The sequence below is a fragment of the Chiloscyllium plagiosum genome, unplaced genomic scaffold (genome assembly GCF_037043375.1).
Source record: "Chiloscyllium plagiosum isolate Xiang-an unplaced genomic scaffold, Cpla_swu_hap1 HiC_scaffold_35, whole genome shotgun sequence".
NCBI lineage: Eukaryota > Metazoa > Chordata > Chondrichthyes > Orectolobiformes > Hemiscylliidae > Chiloscyllium > Chiloscyllium plagiosum.
Genome location: NW_028270173.1, coordinates 30,131,794 through 30,155,744, shown reverse-complemented (window position 1 = coordinate 30,155,744; position 23,951 = coordinate 30,131,794). Strand labels below are relative to the sequence as shown.

At 45.2% G+C, this 23,951-nt stretch overlaps 1 protein-coding gene across 3 annotated transcripts in view; it reads right to left on the bottom strand.

Moving 5' to 3' along the window:
* cunh6orf136 (chromosome unknown C6orf136 homolog) overlaps window positions 1–23,951 on the bottom strand; it is a 26,077-nt gene extending 2,126 nt beyond the window's left edge. Inside the window, exons 1-6 of one of the 3 annotated variants that reach the window (XM_043678029.2) lie at window positions 23,838–23,951; window positions 21,798–21,981; window positions 15,832–16,740; window positions 13,393–13,481; window positions 5,748–5,948; window positions 2,171–2,240 (exon numbers count right to left, since the gene is read on the bottom strand). In XM_043678029.2, the coding sequence (XP_043533964.2) occupies window positions 2,171–2,240; window positions 5,748–5,948; window positions 13,393–13,481; window positions 15,832–16,740; window positions 21,798–21,981; window positions 23,838–23,878 (1,494 nt within the window). In that variant the 5' untranslated portion in view covers window positions 23,879–23,951. Of the gene's footprint in view, window positions 1–2,170; window positions 2,241–5,747; window positions 5,949–13,392; window positions 13,482–15,831; window positions 16,741–21,797; window positions 21,982–22,166; window positions 22,440–23,832 lie in introns of those variants that run through there. The other 2 variants (XM_043678032.2, XM_087979454.1) reach the window with 2 other exon arrangements.

The window sequence follows — 23,951 nt, the reverse complement described above, 5'->3', positions numbered from 1 at the left end:
CCCCATTATGAAGGCCTTAAAGCCCTCCGCTTCTTCCTTTCCCGCCGTACCAACCAGTACCCTTCCACTGACGCCCTCCTTCGACTGAGTGAACTGGTCCTCATCCTGAACAACTTCTCTTTCCAATCCTCCCACTTCCTCCAAACCAAAAGGAGTAGCCATGGGCACCCGCATGGATCCCAGCTATGCCTGCCTCTTCGTTGGATATGTGGAACAGTCCATCTTCCGCAGCTACACTGGCACCACCCCCCACCTTTTCCTCCGCTACATCGATGACTGTATCGGCGCTGCTTCGTGCTCCCACGAGGAGGTTGAACAGTTCATCCACTTTACTAACACCATCCACCCCGACCTCAATTTACCTAGACCGTCTCAGACTCCTCCCTCCCCTTCCTCGACCTCTCCATTTCTATCTCGGGCGACCGACTCAACACGGACATTTACTATAAACCAACCGACTCCCACAGCTACCTAGATTACACCCCTCCCACCCTGTAAAAACGCCATCCCATATTACCAATTCCTTCGCCTCCGCCGCATCTGCTCCCAGGAGGACCAGTTCCAATACTGTACAACCCAGATGGCCTCCTTCTTCAAAGACTGCAATTTCCCCTCAGACGTGGTTGACGACGCTCTCCACCGCATCTCCTCCACTTCCCGTTCCTCCGCCCTTAAACCCCACCCCTCCAATCGCCACCAGGACAGAACCCCACTGGTCCTCACTTACCAGCCCACCAACCTCCAGATACATTGTATCATCCTTAGTCATTTCTGCCACCTCCAAACAGACCCAACCACCAAGGATAGGGAGGGAAGGGAAATCTATCAGCGGTCCAGAAAGACCACTCCCCCGTGACTCCCTCGTCAGGTCCACACCCCCCACCACCCAACCTGCACTCCCGGCACCTTCCCTGCAACCGCAAGAAATTCTAAACTTGCGCCCACACCTCCTCCCTCACTTCCCACCAAGGACCCAAGGAATCCTTCCATATCCGTCACAAATTCACCTGCACCTCCACACACGTCATTTACTACATCCGCTGCACCCGATATGATCTCCTCTACATTGGGGAGACAGACCGCCTACTTGCGGGAACGTTTCAGAGAACACCTCTGGGACATCGCACCAACCAGCCCGACCACCCCCTGGCTCAACATTTCAACTCCCCCTCCCACTCCGCCAAGGACATGCAGGTCCTTGGCTTCCTCCATCACCAGACCATGGCAATACGATGCCTGGAGGAATAGCGCCTCATCTTCCGCCTAGGAACCCTCCAACCACAAGGATGAATGCAGATTCCCCAGCTTCCTCATTCTTCCCCCCCCCCCCCCCCCCCCCCCAACCTTATCTCAGTCCCAACCCTCGGACTCAGCACCGCCTTCTTGACCTGCAATCTTCTTCCCGACCTCTCCGCCCCCACCCCCTCTTCAGCCAATCACCCTCACCTTAACCTCCTTCCACCTATCGCATTCCCAATGCCCCTCCCCCAAGTCCTTCCTCCCTACCTTTTATCTTAGCCTGCTTGGCACACCTTCCTCATTCCTGAAGAAGGGCTTATGCCCGAAACGTCGATTCTCCTGCTCCTTGGATGCTGCCTGACCTGCTGCGCTTTTCCAGCAACACATTTTTCACCAAAGAACTATCTACTGACAGAGTTCCAGATTCCCACCACCCTTTGGGTGAAAAAATATTTTTTCATATCTCCACTAAACCTCCTACCCCTTACTTAAATCTATGCCCCCGGTCCTTAATCCTTCCATCGAGGGGAAGGTTTCTTCCGGTCTATTCTCATTATGCCCCTCAATTTTGTGTGTTTCTATCACTTCCACCCTCTCTGCTCCAAGGTAAACAACCCCAGTCTGCCCAATCTTTCTTTGTAACTGAAACTCTCCAGCCTAGGCGACATTCTGGAAAATCTCCTCGGCACCCTCGTCAGTGCTATCACATCCCTCCTATAACGTACAAAGGTGGAGAACTGGATGTAATCACCAATTCATTCCTTTGATTAAAAACCTCTTGTTTGTTGACACCAACAGTCCTTATGATCAGGCCAACTGCACATGCTCAGCACCACTTTCTTTTGCTTGTGCACAAAGAAATTCCAACTCTAGGATTCCTCTGGAAGAATGGCTCACTTCTAGTAATGCAACTAAATTCTCAGAAACTGACCTTGTCGACCTTGTGCCGATGAATAAGTCCATCAGGTCCCAGATAGAACGTGGAATATGCATCATAGGTTCTGAGGGTGAGGAAGGAAAGAAAAGCAACACACATTAATTTCCAAGCAAGACACGGAAGATGCTGCGTAGCTTCAACAGCAGTCATACACTGATAGGAATCACCAATTACACTGATTGTTAAAATATCTTTATCCTTTCAATGCGACATTGTTGTGTGCAACTGTTTTGGCAAAATTACATTGATAAAATTTGTAAAAATACTTTAACTTGAATTTTACACAGTTTGCCATAAAATTCAATTTGTCCCACTCTATGATTCAGTGGATTAGATATTTACTAGATATTCTGTGTCAGGTACGCTGCCCAAGAGTGAAAACAATCCAAGTTAAGTTACAGGAAGTACAAAAGATGCAAACAATTTCTCTACACATCATGCTGAACTAATACTTGTTTTACAAGATACATTCTGAGAGGCACACAAAGGTGCTCTACATTTGCTACATCTACAGTTGAAAAGACTTTGACACTTGCCGCTACATGGCTACTCAGTGTTCGTATGCCCCTCAACAGTTCTGGACCTTGGAAATGCAGGTGGAGGACAACCTTTTGCACTGGCAGTCCACCAAACTTCAAAGAGTGCTTTTCATCATTTTGACCATTTTCACATACAGGTGTAGTTGACATTTGACTCTGAGTCAATGGGAAGAGCCCATCCAGCAGGAACCTGTGATACATAACTGCTTGGGATTAACCTTGACAATTGCATGCCTCTTCAGACCTTCTTTGTAAAGGTATATTCCATACAAAGAGAAAACAATACCTCCCCCACCACAGCTATCTCATGGTGTGCTAAAAGAGTGGGCAGCACAGTGGCTCATTGGTTCGCACTGCTGCCTCAGTGCCAGGGGCCTGGGTTTAATTCCAGCCTGAGGTGATTGTGTGGAGTCTGTATATTCTCCCTTAGTCCGCATGGGTTTCTTCCCACAGTCTAAAGACATGCATGTTAGGTAAATTGCCCAGGGATGTACAGGTTAGGTGGACTATCCACAGGAAATGCAGGGTTATGTGGAGAAGATAACAGGGTGAGTCTGGGTGGGATGCTCTTCGGCGGATTGGCATGGACTCAATAGCTAAATGGCCTGCTTCCACACTGTAGGGATTCTATGATTCCATGAATGAAACTCAATATAAGAAAGAGCTCTTCCCACCAGCCAGTTGCTGCTCATTTGTAAGGCATGGAGCTGAGGCATACTGCTAAATGCCCTGAGCAGACTGCTAAAGTCAATCACCTGACAAGATGTACCACGGTCAAATTGTTAGAACCAATCCTGAGAGATTGGATAAACTGTCACTTAGAAAGGCATGGACAACTCAGGGATCATCAGCATGGGGTTGGTAAGGTAACGTCATGCCATACAAATTTGATTGAATTCTTCGAGGAAGTGATAAGGAGGATCATTGAGGGTGGCGAAGTGGATGTGATCCACATGAATTGTGGTAAGGCATTTGACAAGGTCCCACATGACACTGGTCAAAAAAGTAAAAGCCCATAGTATATAGGGCAATATGTCAAATTGGTTTCAAAGTTGGTTCAGTAATAATTCAAATTAAGTTACAGGAAACAAAAGATAATGATCAAAGGCTACCCTTGCGAATAGAAAGCAGTTTTGAGTGGTGTTCCACAGGGCTCAGTGCTGGGACTCCTACTGCTTGTTTTATACATTAACGATTGAACGTGGAGGGTACAATTGGGAAATTTGCAGACAACAAATAAGCACCAAAATGACAGATGAGTTGCAACAGTGGGCAGGAAACTGATAGATGGAGTTCAACTCTGATAAGTGTGAGGTGATACATTTCAGGAAGCCAAACAGGCCAAGAAGGAAACAGAATAAAAAAGGGAATATCCTGAGGCGCGTTAATGAAGTGGGAGATCTTGATTTGCAAGTTTATCTCTAAAGCTAGCAGTTTAGGTAGATAAGGATGTAAAGAACGCATACTTTCATTCACAGAGATATAGAATACAAAAGTAGGGATGAAACTGTGTCAGACACTGGTGAGACCACAATGGCATGGTGGCACAGTGGTTAGCACTGCTGCCTCACAGCGCCAGAGACCCGGGTTCAATTCCCGCCTTGGGCAACTGTGTATGCGGAGTTTGCACATTTCTCCCAGTGTCTGCGTGGGTTTCCTCCAGGTGCTCCAGTTTCCTCCCACAGTCCAAAAATGTGCATGTTAGGTGAACTGGTCATACCAAATTGACTCGAGTGTTAGGTGAAGGGGCAAATGTAGGGAAATGGGTCTGGGTGGGTTGCTCTTCGGAGGGTCGGTGTGGACTTGTTGGGCCGAAGGGCCTGTTTCCACGCTGTAAGTAATCTAATCTAATCTTAGAGTATTTGTTGCAGATCTGGTCACCACATTACAGGAAGGACTTAATTGATCTGGGAATGGGGCAGAGCAGATGTACTAGAATGTTGTCAGGGCTGGAGAATTGTAGCTACGAGAACAGATAAAGGAGTTAGGGTTTTTTCCCATAGAATAGAAAAGGCTGAGGGGTAAAGATAAAGTAGACAGGAGGAATTCCCTTGATCGAGAGTTCAAAATCAGGAGTCAGATTCAAGCCAAGTGGCAGAAGGATTAGAGGAGAAAGTGAGGTCTGCAGATGCTGGAGATCAAAGTTGAAACTTTATTGCTGGAACAGCACAGCAGGTCAGGCAGCATCCAGGGAACAGGAGATTCGACGTTTCGGGCACAGGCCCTTCTTCAGGAATTAGAGGAAACACAAGGAAATACTTTTTACGCAGAGGGTAGTGGGCTCTGGAATTTGCACCCTAAATTAGAAGGGCACCTGGGAGCTTTGGGTTGGATGGACAAGATGGGCTGAATGGTCCCTTTTGTATCGTATCACTTCAATAGTTTTTATCTCCTTTACCCACAAGGCCTTGAGAATATTGTACACTGACCATTGCCTGATGGACACAGTCAGGGTGTTTTACTAAATGAACCTCTCCATAATAGAGGGGTGGCACAGCACAGTCCAATATGGCCAGACCCATCCTTTGTTACACTGGGGATTGGATAAAATTTATAAGTTTGAACACCAATACTGAATAGAAATGCAGGATAGTGGGGATACATTAGCACAAGTGGTTATGGATGCTATACTAAAATTCTCAAGATTCACGTCCACCAGCAGATCATTGCCAGTTAGTCCACAGTTTGCCCTGACTCTACACAAAAACCTTAGAATCATCTCAAACCATGACCAAATGCTCTAGTATAAAACAAAGAACTTCAGATGCTGGAGTTTTGAAACAAAAACAATGTATTGAAGAAACTTAGCAGGTCCAGCAGCATCTGTGGATATTAAACAATGTTTTGAGTGCAGTGACCCTTTTTTTTCTAGAGATGCTGACAGACCTGCTGAGTTTCTTCAACAATTTCTGTTGTTCGTTTGTTCAAAATTCTCTTCACAGATCTAAAATTCTTTCAAACGCTGGAGCCAAAGGATGTGCAGCAACCAACTCCCCCAGTGAATACTAGGCAGCTGCAGCCCATTATCTCACCGATAGAGTTCAGTCTTGTCCTTCTTGTAAAATTTCAGTATCAAAACATGGAGCGGGAGTCCTGTAATTCTCCAGCGGACTTGAATGGTGCAGTTCTCAGGATGCTGCGTCATTTTCATAATGTCCAAGTGAACATCTGCACAGTAATTCCAAACGATAAACCGAAGCAATGTCACAACTATCTGATAGGTGGTACGACCCCTTGGAGATAAACAAACAAAGCACAGTAAACACTAGGAAAGTTTAAACTTAGAGAAGTAGGTTATTCAGTCTCTCAAGCTTGCTCAATTATTCAACACTGTAACCTTCTCCTCCAGTTCTACTGTCTCACCTGCTTCCCATAACTCTTGATCCCCTCAAGGATCTACACCAAGCTTAAAAATAGCAAACAATAGACTACACACATGCCTCTGGGATAGAGTTTTTTGTTAAGATTGTGGGTTTTGTCGTCATGTGTATTCAGGTACAGAAGATTAGATTAGTGTGTGGAAACAGGCCCTTTGGCCCAACAAGTCCACACCGACCCTCCGAACAGCAACCCACCCAGACCCATTCCCCTACATTTACCTCTTCACCTAACACTATGGGCAATTAAGCACGGCCAATCCACCTAACCTGCACATCTTTGGACTGTGGGAGGAAACCGAAGCACCCGGAGGAAACCCACGCAGACACGGGGAGAATGTGCAAACACCACACAGACAGTTGCCCGAGGAGGGAATTGAACCCGGGTCTCTGGCGCTGTGAGGCAGCAGTGCTAGTCACTGCGCCACCCAGGAACACAATGAAAACTCTACAATACCACCACATGAGGCCATCTCAGTACCAAGTTACCTCGGTACACAAAAAGCTTCGATGTAAAGTAATAAGAGAAACAAGCGTTAAAAAGCTAACTATTACTTCATAAAACAGTTAAAAAAAATAATAGTTTAGGAAAACAAAGGAATAAGTTAAAAGTTCAACAGTCTTTGCTGCTGCCAGATATTGTCGCTACTGAAACTGCTGCTCCCCTCATCTCCCCTGGTGCCCTTGGGAACATGCGTGCCAAGCCAAGACACTGCCATGAGCTGCTGAGAGACCAGCTGACATATCACCGAAACCAGGCTGGGAGCCACCGCGGTGCTGAGTTACCAGGTCAGGAGCCGCTACAAGCCCAGACCGAGACCCACTGAGAGACCAAAACAGGGAAGGAGACAGAAGGAGTGGAGGAGCTCTGGTTAGAACATCCTACTCCACCATCATCTTTACCAGAAGAATGCCAAAGATGAAAACTCAAAAACACTTCTTATCTCTGTTATAAATGACCAATCCCTTATTCTGACACTGGGTTCTATACCAGTAAAGGAGGGTGGCAACCACAAACATCCTTCTTCCAAAGGGAAGGGGGAAGGTCAAAATCAAATCCCTACAGCCCAGAGAGCGATGCTACCTTTTAGACAGAAAAGAAAAGCTAATGGTAATTATGCAGAGAAGCTTTGTGACATCTAAAATACAAAGAAGAATTCATACAAGCCATGCGACCTCAGATAAAGCAGTGAAAAGAAAGCCAGCTAAAATCATTTTTAATATTCTGATGGCAGATCTTTGAAGAACTGGGATTGGTTCAATATACCACAAGACCACAATAGACAAATTAGATTTATTTAGTCTTCTCCTTTGGGAAATATAAATTAGATTTGTTGCGGTCTACTCTTTCTGAAGGGAATAAAAATGAAGGTAGCAAGCAATCAAAAGACAGTTCCATCATGTTGTTTTGCTTCCCATGTCACTTCTCAGGTCATTTTAAAAGGTCTCTCACAATAGGGGACAAACTGATGACCAGATAGGAAAATATCTTGCCACAAACCAGGTCATGCAACGGTACCTCACCCAGCAAGTTGCAACATAAAGCAGTGAGCTTACTTAAACCACTGTCCCCTTCTTGAACTGCTATCATTAGTGGAACATCTTCAGGGCAGCATGGTGGCTCAGTGGTTAGCACCGCTGCCTCTCAGCGCCAGGGACCTAGGTACAATGCCTGCCTTGGGCGACTGACTGTGTGGAGTTTGCACATTCTCCCAGTGTCTGCATAGGTTTCCTCCAGGTGCTCTGGTTTCCTCCCACAATCCAAAGGTGCGCAGGTCAGGTGAATTGGCCATGCTAAATTGTCCAGTGTTAGGTACATTAGTCAGAGGGAAATGGGTCTGGGTGGGTTCCTCTTCAGAGGGTTCAAAGGATTCCACGTCAGTCCATTGAAACTTAGAACATTGTGAAGCCTCAAAAAAGGTTTCTACAGTTGAGCAGGGAGCTACAAGGACACTGCTGGGAATTCTAATATAAGAGACATAATCTGGTCCTATATTAGAGCTACAACGCCTCCTTTGGGACCTTCATAGGACAACATTAGTACAATTTCCTTTCATATGAACAGATTCAAATATTAAACCATGCCTGCAGCTACATTTGACTAGCACTGGATGGAGAGTCATAAGCTGCAATTACCCAATGGAGGGGAGCCCAGATTTCTCAGGTGCACACCTAGATGACTGAACATGCAACAATAGATCAATGATTTCACCCTTGCTATGTGAAAAATACAAGAACCGCAGCTAAGTACATATGGTACTAACCGCAGTGACCGTAGCTACAGCCTTGAGACAAATAGACTTATACATCCAACTGAGAAAATAAAGCTCCAACTTCATGTCACATCAGAATGTCAGCATCGACTCTTGTGCTCAAGTCTCAAGAATCTTCTGACTCAACAACGTGCATTTATACCTTTAATGTATAAAATGTTCACAGAAGCAGTATAAAATAGACATCAAGCCACATAAGGATTAGGTCAGATGACTAAAGGCATGGTGAAAGAGATAGGATTTAAGAAATGTCTCAAAGGAGGAAAGGAATATGGAGTGGTGTGATTCCAGAGCTTAGGCCATAGATAGCTAAAGGCACATTTCCCAATAATAGAAGAGATTAAGGATTGTTGACATTCAGCAGATCAGGATTAGAGAAACATAAGGAACTCAGAAGATTCTACAGATTGTAGAAAGAGACAAAGCTTGTGTCTTGGAAAAATTTGAAAAACAAAAAGCAGTGTTTGTTAACTAAGAAGTCAGCATAGGTTAGGAAGGGGAGGCGAGGGAGGAGGGGGAAATTGAGTTTTTGATTAGGTAAAACAGTACACCAGTAGTGAGAGAAGACATTCTTGAGGACTCATTCACTGAGTCCACATGGGTAGAACGGAGAAATTAAAAAAAATTACTTTGATAGCATTGTACAAATGACTAAATATGTAAGGAGATTGCAGGTAACTGTAAGAATACGGTTGTAATACTAGGAAAATTTAACTTTCCTAACATCGACAGAAACTATCATTGTGCTAAGGACTTGGATGGAGAGAAATTTAAGTGTTCAGGAAGAATTTCTCATGCAGCTTGTAGATTGCCCTACCAAATAAGGGCAAAACTGGACTTCTAGTTGGGAATAAGGCAGGGCAAATGACAGAAGTGTTAGTGAGGGAGCAATTTGGAACCAGTGACCATAATTCCGTTAATTTAAAATAGCTATGGAAAAGGATAGGTCTGTTCCACAAGTTAAAGTTCGAAACTGGGGCAAAATAAATTTGATGGTCTTTTCGACCGATTTTTCAAAAGTTGATTGGGGGAGGCAGTTTGCAGACATAAGGACATCTGATAAGTGAGAGCCTTTCAAAGGTGAGTTAATGAGAGTTCATGGGCAGCATGCTCCTGTTAGAGTGAAGGGTCAGACTGGCAGGAGTGGGAAACCCTGGATGACTAGTTATTGAGATACTGGTCTCGAAAAAGAAAGCATATAACATGTATAGACAACTGGGATCAAGTCAATTCCTTGAGGAATATAGAGAGTTTTGGGGCACACTTGAGAGAAATCAGGCTGGCTAAAAGGGGCCATGAGATGGTTTTGGCACATAAGATTAAAAGGAGAATCTAAAGAAATTCCAGAAGTACAAGGAGGGCAAAACAGTAACTCGGAAGAGAATTAGAGCCTCAAAAGATCAACATGGGTCATCTACATGCTGAGCCACAAGAGCTGGGTAAGATCCCGAAATGAATATTTCGCACTGGTATTTATCGCCAGGAAAAGTACGGATGAGAGGGAACTTGGGGAAATAAATAGCAATGTCTGAAGGCAACGCTGGAAGTCTTAAAACACAAAGGAAGATAAATACCTGTGACCTGATGATTTCTATCCCAGGATTTTGTGGGAGGCTAGGGAGGAAATTGCAGGGCCCCGAGCAGAAATTTTTGTATCAACAGCCATGGGTGAAGTTGTTGTGGTTCTGTTCGCCGAGCTGGGAATTTGTGTTGCAGATGTTTCGTCCCCTGTCTAGGTGACATCCTCAGTGCTTGGGAGCCTCCTGTGAAGCGCTTCTGTGTTGTTTCCTCTGGTTTGTCTCTGCCGCTTCCGGTTGTCAGTTCCAGCTGTCCGTTGCAGTGGTCGGTATATTGGGTCCAGATCGATGTGTTTGTTGATTGAATCTGTGGATGAGTGCCATGCCTCTAGGAATTCCCTGGCTGTTCTCTGTTTGGCTTGTCCTATAATAGTAGTGTTGTCCCAGTCAAACTCATGTTGCTTGTCATCTATGTGTGTGGCTACTAAGTAGCTAACCTTAGTAGCCACACACACAGATGACAAGCAACATGAATTCGACTGGGACAACACTACTATTATAGGACAAGCCAAACAGAACAGCCAGGGAATTCCTAGAGGCATGGCACTCATCCACAGATTCAATCAATAAACACATCGATCTGGACCCAATATACCGACCACTGCAACGGACAGCTGGAACTGACAACCGGAAGCGGCAGATTCAAACCACTAGAAATGCCGGAGGAAAGATCACGGAACCGCTTCACAGCAGGCTCCCAAGCACTGAGGATGTCACCTAGACAGGGGACGAAACGTCTGCAACACAAATTCCCAGCTCGGCGAACAGAACCACAGCAACGAGCACCCGAGCTACAAATCTTCTCACAAACTTTGAATGGGTGAAGTGCCAAAAATTGGAGTGTGGCTAATGTTGTACCATTATTTAAGCAAGACTGCAGCAAAATACCCAAACTGGTGAGCCTAATGTAGGTTGGTACATTGTTAGAGGGGATTGAGGGACAGGATCTGCAGGCATTTGGAGAGGCAAGGACTAATTTAGAATAGTCAGCATGGCTTTGTGCTTGGGAAATCCTGTCTCAATAATTTGATTAAGTTCTTTGAAGGGGTGACCAAGAAAGTTGATGAAGACAGTGCAGTAGACATTGTTCACATGGACTTTAGCGAGGCTTTTGATCAGGTACTGCATGCTAGGTTATTGAGTAAGGTCAAAACTCTCAGGATCCAGGGACAGCTAGCCAACTGGGTACAAAATTGGCTTGACAATAGGAGACGGTGGTGGTAGGAGGCTGTTTAGCAGACTGGAGATCTGTGACCAATGTGGTACCACAGGGATCGGTGCTGGATTCAGTTCTTTGTAATTTATATAGATGATTTAGATGAGAATTTAGGGAGGTATGGTTAGTAAGTTTGCAGGTCACACCAAGATTGGTCGTATAGTGGACAGTGAATAAAGTTACAGAACAGAACGGCACAGTACAGGCCCTTCGGCCCTGAATGTTGTGCTGACCTTTTATCTGGGAATGCAAAGATCTTGATCTACTGAGCCAGTAGGTTGAGGAATGACAGATGGAGTTTAATTTAGATAAATGCAAGGTGTTATACTTTGTAGGATTTACACAGTCAGTGGTAGGGTCCTGGGGAGTGTTACATAACAAAGAGGTCTAGGGATGCAGGTTGAAAATACAGTCACAGTTAGACAGGGTAGTGAAGAAAGCTTTCAGCTTGCTTGCTTTTATCAGTCAGAGCACTGAGTATAGGAGTTAGGAAGTCTTCGTGCAGCTGTACAAAATGTCAGTGAGGCCACACTTAGAGTACACTGTGCAGTTCTGACCTCCCTACTACAGAAAGGATATTATTTAACTAGAAAGACAGAAGATTTACTAGGATGCCTCTTGGTGGAAGGTTTGAGTTACAGGGAGAGGTCAGATAGACTGGGACTCTTTTTCCCTGGAGAGTAGGAGACTGAGGGGTGACCTTCGAGGTCTATAAAAACACGCCAGGTATAGATAACATAGATAGGTGGCAGCTTTTCCCCCACAGAAAGGGAGTTAAAAACTAGAGTGCATAGGTTTAAGGTGAGAGGGGAGAGATACAAAAGGGTCCAGAGAGGCAATATTTTTTACACAAAAGATGGTGAGTGTCTGGAATGGACGGCGAGAAGTAGCAGTGGAATTGAATACAATGTTATTGTTTAAGAAATGCTTAAGCAGATACATGGATGGGATAGTCATGGAGGGATATGGACCAAAAGTAGGCAAATGGAACTAGTTCAAGTTGTGAAAACTTGGCAGCATGGGGCAAGTTCGGCCAAGGAGCCTGTTTCCAGGCTGTAGATTTTATGACTAAGCGCAGAGACAATAGGTAAATGGCATTTGGAGTTAAGGCACAAGCAGGGGTTTCGATGGGCTCATTTACCAAGAATAGAACGTGAGGGGTCAACTGAGTGTGCACCGCTTGGAGATAACAAAAGCATAAGTGAGGGCTTCAACAGGAGATAAATAAAACAAGCTGGACTTGGAAATAGACATATTTACTGACCGGGTGTGTGCGTGAAAGCCTATGGGTCAGATATAATATCAAAGTTGTGAGCAGTCAGGTTCAGTCTCAGACAGCTATCAGGAAGAGAAATGGAATTTGTGTGAGGGAGTGCAACGAGCACAGGGATTTTAAACAATAGCTCAGACTTCCCAATATTTTAATCGGAGGGAATTTCCACTCATCTTGCATTGAATACTGGATAACCAGTTTGACAAGTTAACAGTGAAGAGTCAAGAGCTGGATGCTATCAGCATGCTTGTGAAAATGAACAAGAAAAAAAAAATTGTCGTTGTCAGCTCACATGGGAGCCAGAAAGAAAGCTCAATAATTGTAATTTCATGGCAATAGATCAAGAGAGCAAGAGGTGGATCTCAGTGGAGAGAAACAAGAAACCAGATCAGGGCTAGGACAGGAAGGAATTGTTGGTAACTTGGCATGATGGGCTAGGGTTAAACAATAAAAAGGCATTATTTATATAGCACTTTTCACAACCATAAGCAGTCTGAAAGCATTCTATAGCTAATTAAGTACTTTTGAAATAAAATTGCTCCCACAAAGTAGGTATGTTATAAGTGCTTGAGATACCTAGTTGAACAATGCCTCTATGCACTAACAATATAATTGGTACATCTGAAACCAATGTTTCAGATTGGTTATGGGGCCCGGCAATGAAGTAGTTGGGCATGGATCATTAAAAATTTCAGTCTGACTGGAACCCCTCTTTTGTTTCCATAATCTAGCCATGAAGAATTAGAAACACAGTTCAGGTGTAAATAAGCCACAGCACTGCAGCATTTCAAGAGTCAGTTTGACGCTACTTTCTAATAGCTAATTAGGAGTGAGCAACACATCTCTTTCAAAAAAAATTTAACAAGTACTTTCACAAGCAGCTAAATGGCAATAGGACATTCAGGATCAGTAGTTTTTGATAACACCCATATTACAAATCTTTCAACAAGCAGATACACACCGCGTCTTTATCCTTGGAAACTGGCTGATGAATTCTACATTCGGAGAGTACATCCCATAATCATGCGGCTTCAGGAAGAAATTCGGCAACTGGAAACATAAGAATGTATTGATAAGCTGGCGATGCTGGCTTATCAGTAATAAGTTTCATTTTAATATGCAAGCTTTCAGCAACAATTGGGACTAAGAATTGAGGAAGCAGTGGCACATTGTGGCTACAGCATGTCACACCCTGACTGTGATATTAATATTTTCTTTAAACTTGTATTGACCATGTCTTATTAAATATAACAAACAGGAAATAAACCCATACAGACAGAAAGTGCATGCCCATGGACTTTGAAAAATAATTAGAAAGGGAACATACAACAAATTCAATATTTCTTCAGGTGCTCAACTGGTAAAGTCAGAGATTGCAATTGCGCTGAAATGTGAAGCATAGGCATCCCAGAGGCAGGGGTGACCTGGACTAATAATTCAGAATGCCAGGCTCATGCTCTCAGAGGAGTTTGAATCCTGCCATGGCAGATGGTGAACTCTGACTTCAATAATGGCAACCAAATCAACACAGTTGGCAGAAAGGGTGCAGTGAGGGGAAGGGGGAGTGCAAACCATTGAAACATTATACTACCCCTTCTCCAAGGATCAGTGCAAAGTATTTTTGTGAAAGCGGGAATATTTATAGTTTGAAAGTTAAATTTGATTGGAGTTAGTCTTTTCTCTAGCATGCAGCGTAAGCTGTCTACTGAATAGTATTTCAACAATATTGCTTTACGCTTGTGCATTAGAATAAAAGCTTTAACCTTTGAAATCTTTGAGACTCTCTCAGCCAGTCACTGGAAATTCAAACATCTTCTTCATACATGCTAAACTAATTGAAGGAGTCACAGAGGTGTTATCATTATTTTTCCTACACCAGTCTGAAACCAGAGTAGGCGCATTTAGTCAACACGAATTCACTGTTGATGAATTAAGGATGCTGTCTCTCACGCATAAACTTTAAAAATGTGTCTTGGCTGTAGCGGGATTACATCGCCAACACTAATGGCTGTTTGTAAAGCACAAGAACACAACCATCCTGATATAGAAGTGGTGACTGTATAAAATCAGCAAGGGTTCCCACTCTACGCAACTAATACTTGTTCAGAATTGAGAAAAAAGAAAGGATTGAATGCAACAGAAACAGAAAGCAGGAACAGATCACGGTCTACTGTTATTCAATATCCTGCAGTATCCCATATTTCCTTTGGGGCCAAAATTTGATCTCTCTCTCTCAAATATACTAAATGGATGAACAGCCGCAGCTCTCTTGGGTTGAAAATTTCAAATATAGGCTGTCAAGATCAATTACGTCTTCAGTAAGTACGAGGGAAGAGCTGAGTTTCCAAGCTTTTATGTTTAACACTTCAGATGTCTCATTTCGGTACAAAAACACCTACCGCAGATGGTATTTAATACCGTCCACACAACACCACAATTTATGGGAGTGGGCTTGTATGTCATTTACCAACTTTCATGAAATTCCATGAGTAGCAAGGTAAGCAACTGCCACCCGCAAAACTACCTAATGGACAAGTAGGGAATCTTCTGTCACTGAAGCAGTATTCTTGTCATGCTGTTTCTGATGGTTAAAGGTACCTCTTTTACCTCTGCACTCACTAAACTACTTTTCAATCAGGATTTACAGATACCCTCCAGTGTCTTGTGAAAATAGTCATGCCTCTGGCGTAGCCCAAGATTACGTACATCTCACAGCTGCTTCTGCTTTTATTCCATTATCCAAGATGCAGAGGGGAGAAAAGTGACTGCCTTTCTCCTGCATCATCCTTCACAAGTGCACAGGAATCACAATATCTAGACCACAGAACATAGGTGGGACGTGGCTTGCCTGCTCTTTCTAGTCTGGTCCAACATTCTGATGCATGTATCTTAACTCTCACCAAGATCACATATCACCCCCAAACTTACGGAATAGACTACTGGCCCAGTAACACCTTGATTTAATTTTTTTTTAATCCCAGGTGGTAAATTCCTCTGTGGCTGGTACTCTCCCAATCTTTAATCAGCTTTAGTGCCAAAATCCTCTGGGATATACAGTATACATTCTTTATTCTAATTTGAATTGCTCAACAATTAGTGGGCATGCCCTCTGCTGCTTTGGCCTTGAGCTTCCAAATGACTCCCTATACCGCTCCAAATTTTCTCTCCCATTTCAGACAAACCTTAAAACCTACTTCGTTAATTTGCCTCATTGTCGCTCGCACCTTGGGATTGAATTTTAACAGAACACTATTGAAATAGGGATATTTATTCTACATTAAAGGCACTATATAAAGGCACTTTGGAGGCAAGGCAGGTGGCATAGTTACCAATTGACCTAATTAGCTTAACTCTTTCATATATTCAGATCAAAGTAAATTAAAGTAAGTAGCTCTTTTACCTCCACTCTCAGCTTTTCATAAAGGACAGCTAGATGTTCCTCCATACTGGGCTCCTTCTTCTGAAAGCTTGCACTTGCAAGGTTACCGGTGCCACTGAAAGTGGCCAATGCTCCAAGTGGTGGCACAGGAATTGTGGGGTGCTCAAAACCCAAGTGGTATGGCATCGGGCAGCGCTCACTGTCAAACAGTGCCTGGAAAGAATCCAGGTGCCCCTCATGCATGTCCCAAAGGCTCAGCATGGTCTCGGAGGGTTCTTCTGGATGGGAAATCTGCACACTTGCAGGGGACACTCTGGTTTCCTCAGGCTTCCCTGCCAGTGTTTCTGGGACACACTCCTCAAGCAAATCTTTAACCATTGTCTCCCTGTCAGAATTAGAGGAGACATGCTGCTCCACCACAATGTCATCTGCATTGCCACCATCGACAGTTGTGATTGAATCCAAGATGCCTTCCAGCTGGGCCAGGAGAAGTGCACTCGCTTGCTCAGCACCAAGCCGCCCATCCAGTCCAGCAGGCACGCTTTCCACCCTGGAGGCCACCAGCTGCTGCAAACGAACCAACCTGGAGCAGGGCACCTCCAGTAGGGCAGTCTGCTTCTTTCCCCAGCCACTCATGACCAGCTGCATACTGACCTTCTCGTCCAGGATACAGATGAGGGATTGCAGGCGTATGTCACTTGGGAGTGACCTTCCACTGCAGGCACCATGCAAAAGGCCATACGTAGGTACCTGGGCCCGTTCCAAATCCGGAAAGTGATTTGGCCCAAGGTTAAGTCTATGGGCAGCCGCCGTATGTCCTATGATGCCTGGCCGTCTCTTAGTCCGGTACTGAACGTGGACAGCAGCCTGCGTAGCCCACGACACGCTGCTAACCCGCCGGGAAGGCCTACCATGGCACACCTCGAGTCTCTGAGGAGTGAGAGAGAAAGAGAAACATAAGGCTTCATCACAATAACAAAAAAAGTGCAAGTAGTTTCTGACTCCTGATATCAACACAGAGCACCGTGCACACAATGCCCATCCTAGTGCTGCAGAAAAAGCAAGGTACAGAAGGATGAAATCAGATGAGATCAAGACAGGACTTGACAAAATGTGGGTTGTGACCCCAGAATCTCATCTCATGTGCACAGAGACACGAGTGCTCCATCTTCTCTTGAACAGCAGTTTCTTCATGAATTATACAGTCATTTACAGGGAGGAGCATCCAGATAAGGCAACATACATATTGATTGGGTGACCATTACAATCAGCGAGTGTCAAGACTAAGCCATTTGCTGTTACACAATTAATGTTCTTAATCTTGTTAACTGGCTTTACATAATGAATGTGTTTCACCTTGTTAATTGACTTTACATACTGAATCCTTTTTCATGTTGTTAAATGGCTTTACATAAGGAATGCTTTTTCACTTTGTTAACCCACTACCCTTGCCTCCAGTACCACCTTGTTTACTGCAAGTTCTTATCTGATCTGAGTTATGCAAGTTGAACCTTTCGTTTCACAAAACTTAACCTTCCCTACCTGCTCATACCTTGCACATTTTCTCACAGGTTTCACATATCAACATGAAACTCCTTTCAGAAAGTTTAGAAACTGGATCAGAAGCAACTGTTTAAGCATTTTAAGAAAACTGGTTAAGATCAATTGAATGGTGGTGGGTGAAGGTGATGAGGGGGATGAAGATCTGGTATTATTTATCGTTACTGGTAATAGATGGGTAGCACAGTGACTAAAACTGCTGTCTCACAGCGCCAGGGACCCGAATTCGATGCAAGCCTCAGGTGACTGTACAAACTCCACACATTCTCCCCGTGTCTGTGTGGGATTCCTCCACAATTCAAAGATGTGTAGGTTCGGTGAGTTGGCCAGGCTCAAATCGCCCATAGTGTTCAGGGACATGTAGGCTAGGTGCATTAGTCAGGGGAAATGTAGAGTAATAAGGTTGGGAAATGGGTTTGGGTGGGATACTCTTTGGAAGGTCGGCGTGGACCTGTTAGCCGAATGGTCTGTTTCCACACTGTAGGGATTCTACAATTCTATATATCTCACTGATCAGCTACCAAGATCATATGCTCATTGTAGTCTTTTCACATGAGCAGCTTGTGACTATAATCAGTTACATATTCAAAACGTAGACTTCATTAAGTTACATTTCTCTATTCACAACCGCAGTTAGACATTTTGATGCGACTGACCCAAGGTTGTCAGGAAAAGGTAAGGCAGCCTGTGGATTTGCTTACTGGAACAGCAAATTGTCTTGAATCTAACTCAGTCATGACAAGTACAAAAACGAAATTTTTGAAAAAAATTGAGTAATTTGCTGGCTAGCACTGAAAAAAATTATCACACAGGGGTCTGATTGTTGGAAAATGTGTCACGGGTTTACTCGTCATTTTTTCTTGCCATTTCTTGTCTGATTTAACCTTCACATGAACCTAGCCCCATGAGAATGTTTGACTTCCTGGTAATAAAACATTGTCTTATCAATGTCAACCAAGCAGTTTTTTTTTTAAAAAACAAGCAACTCCTCTATCCAGCTAGTAATAAATCCAAAAATAATTCGTGAGACATCTCTATTGGCTTGTACTCTCTGGAGTTTAGAAGTAGTGGGGGTCTTACTGAAACACATAATTCTTCAGAAGTTTAACAATGGTAGAGACTGTGAACCTGCATCACATGGCTGAAAAGTCTACCACTGGTTGACAATGAGGACTGAGATGAGAAGAAACCTTTTCACTCCAGAGGGTTGAGCATCTGAGAAATTCTCCACCCTTCTCCACTGCAAGTTCAGTTATCGATTATGTTCAAGACAGAGATCAATAAATTATTTTGAACATTGAGAATTAAGGGATATGGTGGGAAAGCAGAGTGGAGGTAGTCAGCCACAACTGAAAGTGGCTTGGGCTCAAACGGCTCCATGACCTACTCCTATATTCTTATGGGGAGGTTGTGCAGTAATAATAATGTCACAGGACTAATAAACTAGAGAATAAAATGAAAAATGTTGGAGAAACTCAGCAAGTCTGGTAGAATCGTAGAAAGGAGGAAGTAACAGAGGATTGATGAGGGCAGAGCAGATGTGATCTATATGGACTTCAGTAAGGCGTTCGACAAGGTTCCCCATGGGAGACTGATTAGCAAGGTTAGATCTCACGGAATACAGGGAGAACCAGCCATTTGGATACAGAACTGGCTCAAAGCTAGAAGACAGAGGGTGGTGGTGGAGGGTTATTTTTCTGACTGGAGACCTGTGACCAGTGGAGTGCCACAAGGATTGGTGCTGGGTCCTCTACTTTTTGTCATTTACATAAAAGATTTGGATGAGAGCAGAAGAGATACAGTTAGTAAGTTTGCAGATGACAAAATTGGAGGTGTAGCGAACAGCGAAGAGCGTTACCTCAGATTACAACAGGATCTTGATCAGATGGACCAATGGGCTGAGAAGTGGCAGATGGAGTTTAGATTAGATTACTTAGTGTGGAAACAGGCCCTTCGGCCCAACAAGTCCACACCGACCCACCAAAGCGCAACCCACCCATACTCCTACATTTACCCCTTCACCTAACATTATGGGCAATTTAGCATGGCCAATTCATCTGAACTGCACATCTTTGGACTGTGGGAGGAAATCGGAGCACCCGGAGGAGAATGTGCAAACTCCACACAGTCAGCCGCCTGAGGAGGGAATTGAACCCGGGTCTCTGGCGCTGAGGCAGCAGTGCTAACCACTGTACCGCCCGCATATTAATTCAGATAAATGTGAGATGGTACATTTTAGAAAAGCAAAACTTAGCAGGACTTATACACTTAATGGTAAGGTCCTAGGGAGTGTTGCTGAACAAAGAGACCTTGGAGGGCAGGTTCATAGCTCCTTGAAAGTGGAGTCACAGGTAGCTAGGATAATGAAGGCGGCATTTGGTATGCTTTCCTCTATTGGTCAGAGTATTGAGTACAGGAGTTGGGAGGTCATGTTGCAGCTGTACAGGATATTGGTTAGGCCACTGTTGGAATACTGCGTGCAATTCTGGTCTCCTTCCTATCGGAAAGATGTTGTGAAACTTGAAAGGGTTCAGAAAAGATTTACAATGATGTTGCCAGGGTTGGAGGATTTGAGCTACAGGGAGAGGCTGAACAGGCTGGGGCTGTTTTCCCTGGAGCGTCGGAGGCTGAGGGGTGATGTTGTAGAGGCTTACAAAATTATGAGGGGCATGGATAGGGTAATAGGCAAAGTCATTTCCCTGGGGTCGGGGAGTCCAGAACTAGAGGGCATAGGTTTAGGGTGAGAGGGGGAAGATATAAAAGAGACCTAAGGGGCAACTTTTCCACGCAGAGGGTGGTACGTATATGGAATGAGTTGCCAGAGGAAGTGGTGGAGGCTGGTACAATTGCAACATTTAAGAGGCATTTGGATGGGTATATGAATAGGAAGGGTTTGGAGGGATACAGGCCAGATGCTGGCAGGTGGGACTGGATTGGGTTAGGATATCTGGTTGGCATGGAGGGTTGGACCGAAGGGTCTGTTTCCATGCTGTACATCTCTATGATTCTATAACAGACAAAGTTAAAATCTTGAGTCAGATGTGACTCTTCATGACTGAAATAATTCTCCCCATTGCAAGAACAGAGTGTGTACACAGCACTTACAATGAGTGTCGGATAACTTGCTTTAAAATATGCAGGAATACTTTATACAATCACTGATTTTAAATATATCCCACACCAATGCAGAAAAATAAAGAGATACAAGTCTTTACGGGGTGGACAATAAATGCTGATCTAAACAGCAATGCCTACGGCATATGGTTGAATATTATAAATACAAGTTGTCTCACTGCCAACTTCAAGGAGTTGGACAATACCAGCAATGCTTGTATCTCCTGAACAAAACAACAGAACATAAAGACACAGGAGTCTCAAAGATTGTTCTACTCACTAAATGGCCTTAATTACACTGCCATAATTGCCTGTCTGTGCTCCCCACTTCACCATAACCCTTGACCCCTCGTAGACCTAACGCGACTTAGGAAAATTGGAATTAGGATAATCCTGAACTTGGCATGCTTGAATTATGCCTGACTTGTTTAGTCTGATTTGAGAGGTTCCTCAGCCAAAATCATGAGATTCTATTATGAAGCCACTCAACATGATAACAGTCTGCAATAATCACTGGCACTCTAAGCTTCCCTCTTCACCACTGTTACAACACTTGGCAATGATTCATAAAAACAATCAATACAAATATTTAAAGAAGCCCACTTGATTGTAACTGTAGCAAAGAATGGGTTGCAATGTTGTGAAGTGTCTTCCCACCTGTTTGCTTTCTCCCTGTTATTTAATGCTTGCCCTTCCAAACCTTTTCAACATTGATGACGTGCTGCATTGGTGGACATATCCTTTCACTTAGGTTACCCAGTGCTGGGAAATACTTCAAAGAACTCAACGAAGTATGATATTCTAATGAAATGCATTTGGGAAAAGGATATGAAGTATTCGTCATTCCCAGACTAGACCATCCCTGAGAACAAACTAAAATACTGAGATAAAAAATAATATTTTTCCAAAAAAAAAAATTAGGATAAGCTTTAGCCAGGTCATGGCTTTACTGAACAATGGATCAGGTCTGAAGAGTCGAGTGACCTATTGCTGCCCATAATTCATGTTTTTAAGACACTGACAGACATTGGCTGTTTTTCTTCCTAAATTAATGCCATAGGAATTCCACTCTAGTGTGCAGACGCATTCCTTCAATATCATCCAAAAGATGGCACCTTCAACAAAGAGACACTCTTCAGGTTCTAGCCAAGCAAAGTGTCAATTCAGACTTCACACCCAAGTGCAGAAGTGGTACTTGAAATCACCAACTTCTAACTCAAAGGATGAAGGCAGTTACTCCACTGAGAGGTAACACAGGACTAACAGATTGAATGATACATGCAGTTATGACCCGGAGAAGTTTACTTACTTACCTGTTTATGGCATAGAGGCAAGGTACTCCGTCTCCAGGTCAAATAGTAGTAGTCACTCCCTCGGGTTCTGGGAAGATTTCCGCAGCAAAGTCTCCGCTGCCTGAGTCCAAATGCTGCCAGGCCTCTGGCTGCACTCTGCCTGCAGCTCACAGCAGCTGCCATGCATGCATACAGCCCAACGTCACTGTGGTGTACAAAACCCGGTTACTACAACTCTCCCGAAAAACTCACTTTCTTCAGACAGCCATCAAACAAAAAACCCCACTATACCCCACTATGCAACAAATAAACAGACACTCTGAAAGCCTCTTTACTTATTTTACTCACATGCATGACTTATTAAAAACCTCATCAATACAGTTTCCTAACCTTCAACACAGTTATTACAACCCATTGTAAGTTTCAGTAGCTCCAACTCCAGTTCTATTGCTCTCCCCAGAATAGGCCTGCAACAATTTCTATAACAAGCCTTAAGAGGCAAACCCACAGTTCTACCAGTCTCCCAGGAGCACCAGGCTCAAAGTGACCAGCCCCCCCAGAAGTCCCAAGCCCAGTTCTAACACAATAACCAGTATTCCTATCACAAGTTCTAGCAATGCTCCCAAAGGTCCCGATACCAGTTGTATGAACAATGCCATTATAAATGCCTTGCCACTTTAACCCAACTCCCAAATATACCAGACAGTTGTCCCACCTCAGCTCTATCACAGTCCTCATAATTCCCCATCCATGACAGCCCCACCTCATTTTACCCCAGTTCTACCCCTCTATTTCCATCAGTCCCAGTAACCCCATTCACCAGTTCTACCCCTCTATTTCCATCAGTCCCAGTAACCCCATTCACCAGTTCTACCCCTCTATTTCCATCAGTCCCAGTAACCCCATTCACCAGTTCTACCCCAATACCAAAAGCCTCTCCCCAACTCTACCCCAGCCCCAAAAGCCAGACCCCAGCCCAAAAACTCCTCCCCAACACTACCCCCAGCCCCAAAAGCTCCTCCCCAACACTACCCCCAGCCCCAAAAGCTCCTCCCCAACACTACCCCCAGCCCCAAAAGCTCCTCCCCAACACTACCCCCAGCCCCAAAAGCGCCTCCCCAACACTACCCCCAGCCCCAAAAGCGCCTCCCCAGCCCCAACAGCCCCTCCCCAGCCCCAACAGCCCCTCCCCAGCCCAAAAGCTCCTCCCCAGCCCAAAAGCTCCTCCCCAGCCCAAAAGCTCCTCCCCAGCCCAAAAGCTCCTCCCCAACACTACCCCAGCCCCAACAGCCCCTCCCCAGCCCAAAAGCTCCTCCCCAACACTACCCCAGCCCCAACAGCCCCTCCCCAGCCCCAACAGCCCCTCCCCAGCCCCAACAGCCCCTCCCCAGCCCAAAAGCTCCTCCCCAACACTACCCCAGCCCCAACAGCCCCTCCCCAGCCCAAAAGCTCCTCCCCAACACTACCCCAGCCCCAACAGCCCCTCCCCAGCCCAAATGCTCCTCCCCAACACTACCCCAGCCCCAACAGCCCCTCCCCAGCCCAAATGCTCCTCCCCAACACTACCCCAGCCCCAACAGCCCCTCCCAAGCTCCACCCAAGCCTACCAACTCCATCATCCTCTCCTCAACTTTGCAACAGCCCCATCATCCCCTACACCAGCTTTGCCCCAGCACCACCAGCCCCTCCCCCAGTCCCAAAAGCCTCTCCCCAGCCCAAACCACAATAGCCCCTCCCCCAGCTCAACCCCAACCACAATAGCCCCGCCCCCATCCTAATAGCCCCGCCCCCAGCCACAACAGTTGCACCGCCAGCTCCAGCTCGAGCCCGAGCCCGAGGTTGCCGCCCCCGCTCCGGCTCCGGCTGTCTAGCCCACAACGGTCCCAGGGGCCAGCCACAAGCCGGTGTCGGCGCCGGACAGGAGCACTTTTGACCTGGAGCTCAGACCTCCGCATCAGCTTCCTGCGGCGCCATCCTCTCCGTACCTCCCCTCCCGGACTCGCGGTGTGACTCCCCCTCCCCCAGAAAGGCACACGACCTGACGGTGAGCGCCCACCTCACCCGATGCCCTTGGATACCGGGAGCCGAGTCGCGCTGCACATGCGCCGCCTCAAGCCGCGGACGCTTCCAGAAAGCGACGTGCCTCCCGATTGGCTGGAGGCCGACGAGAGAGAG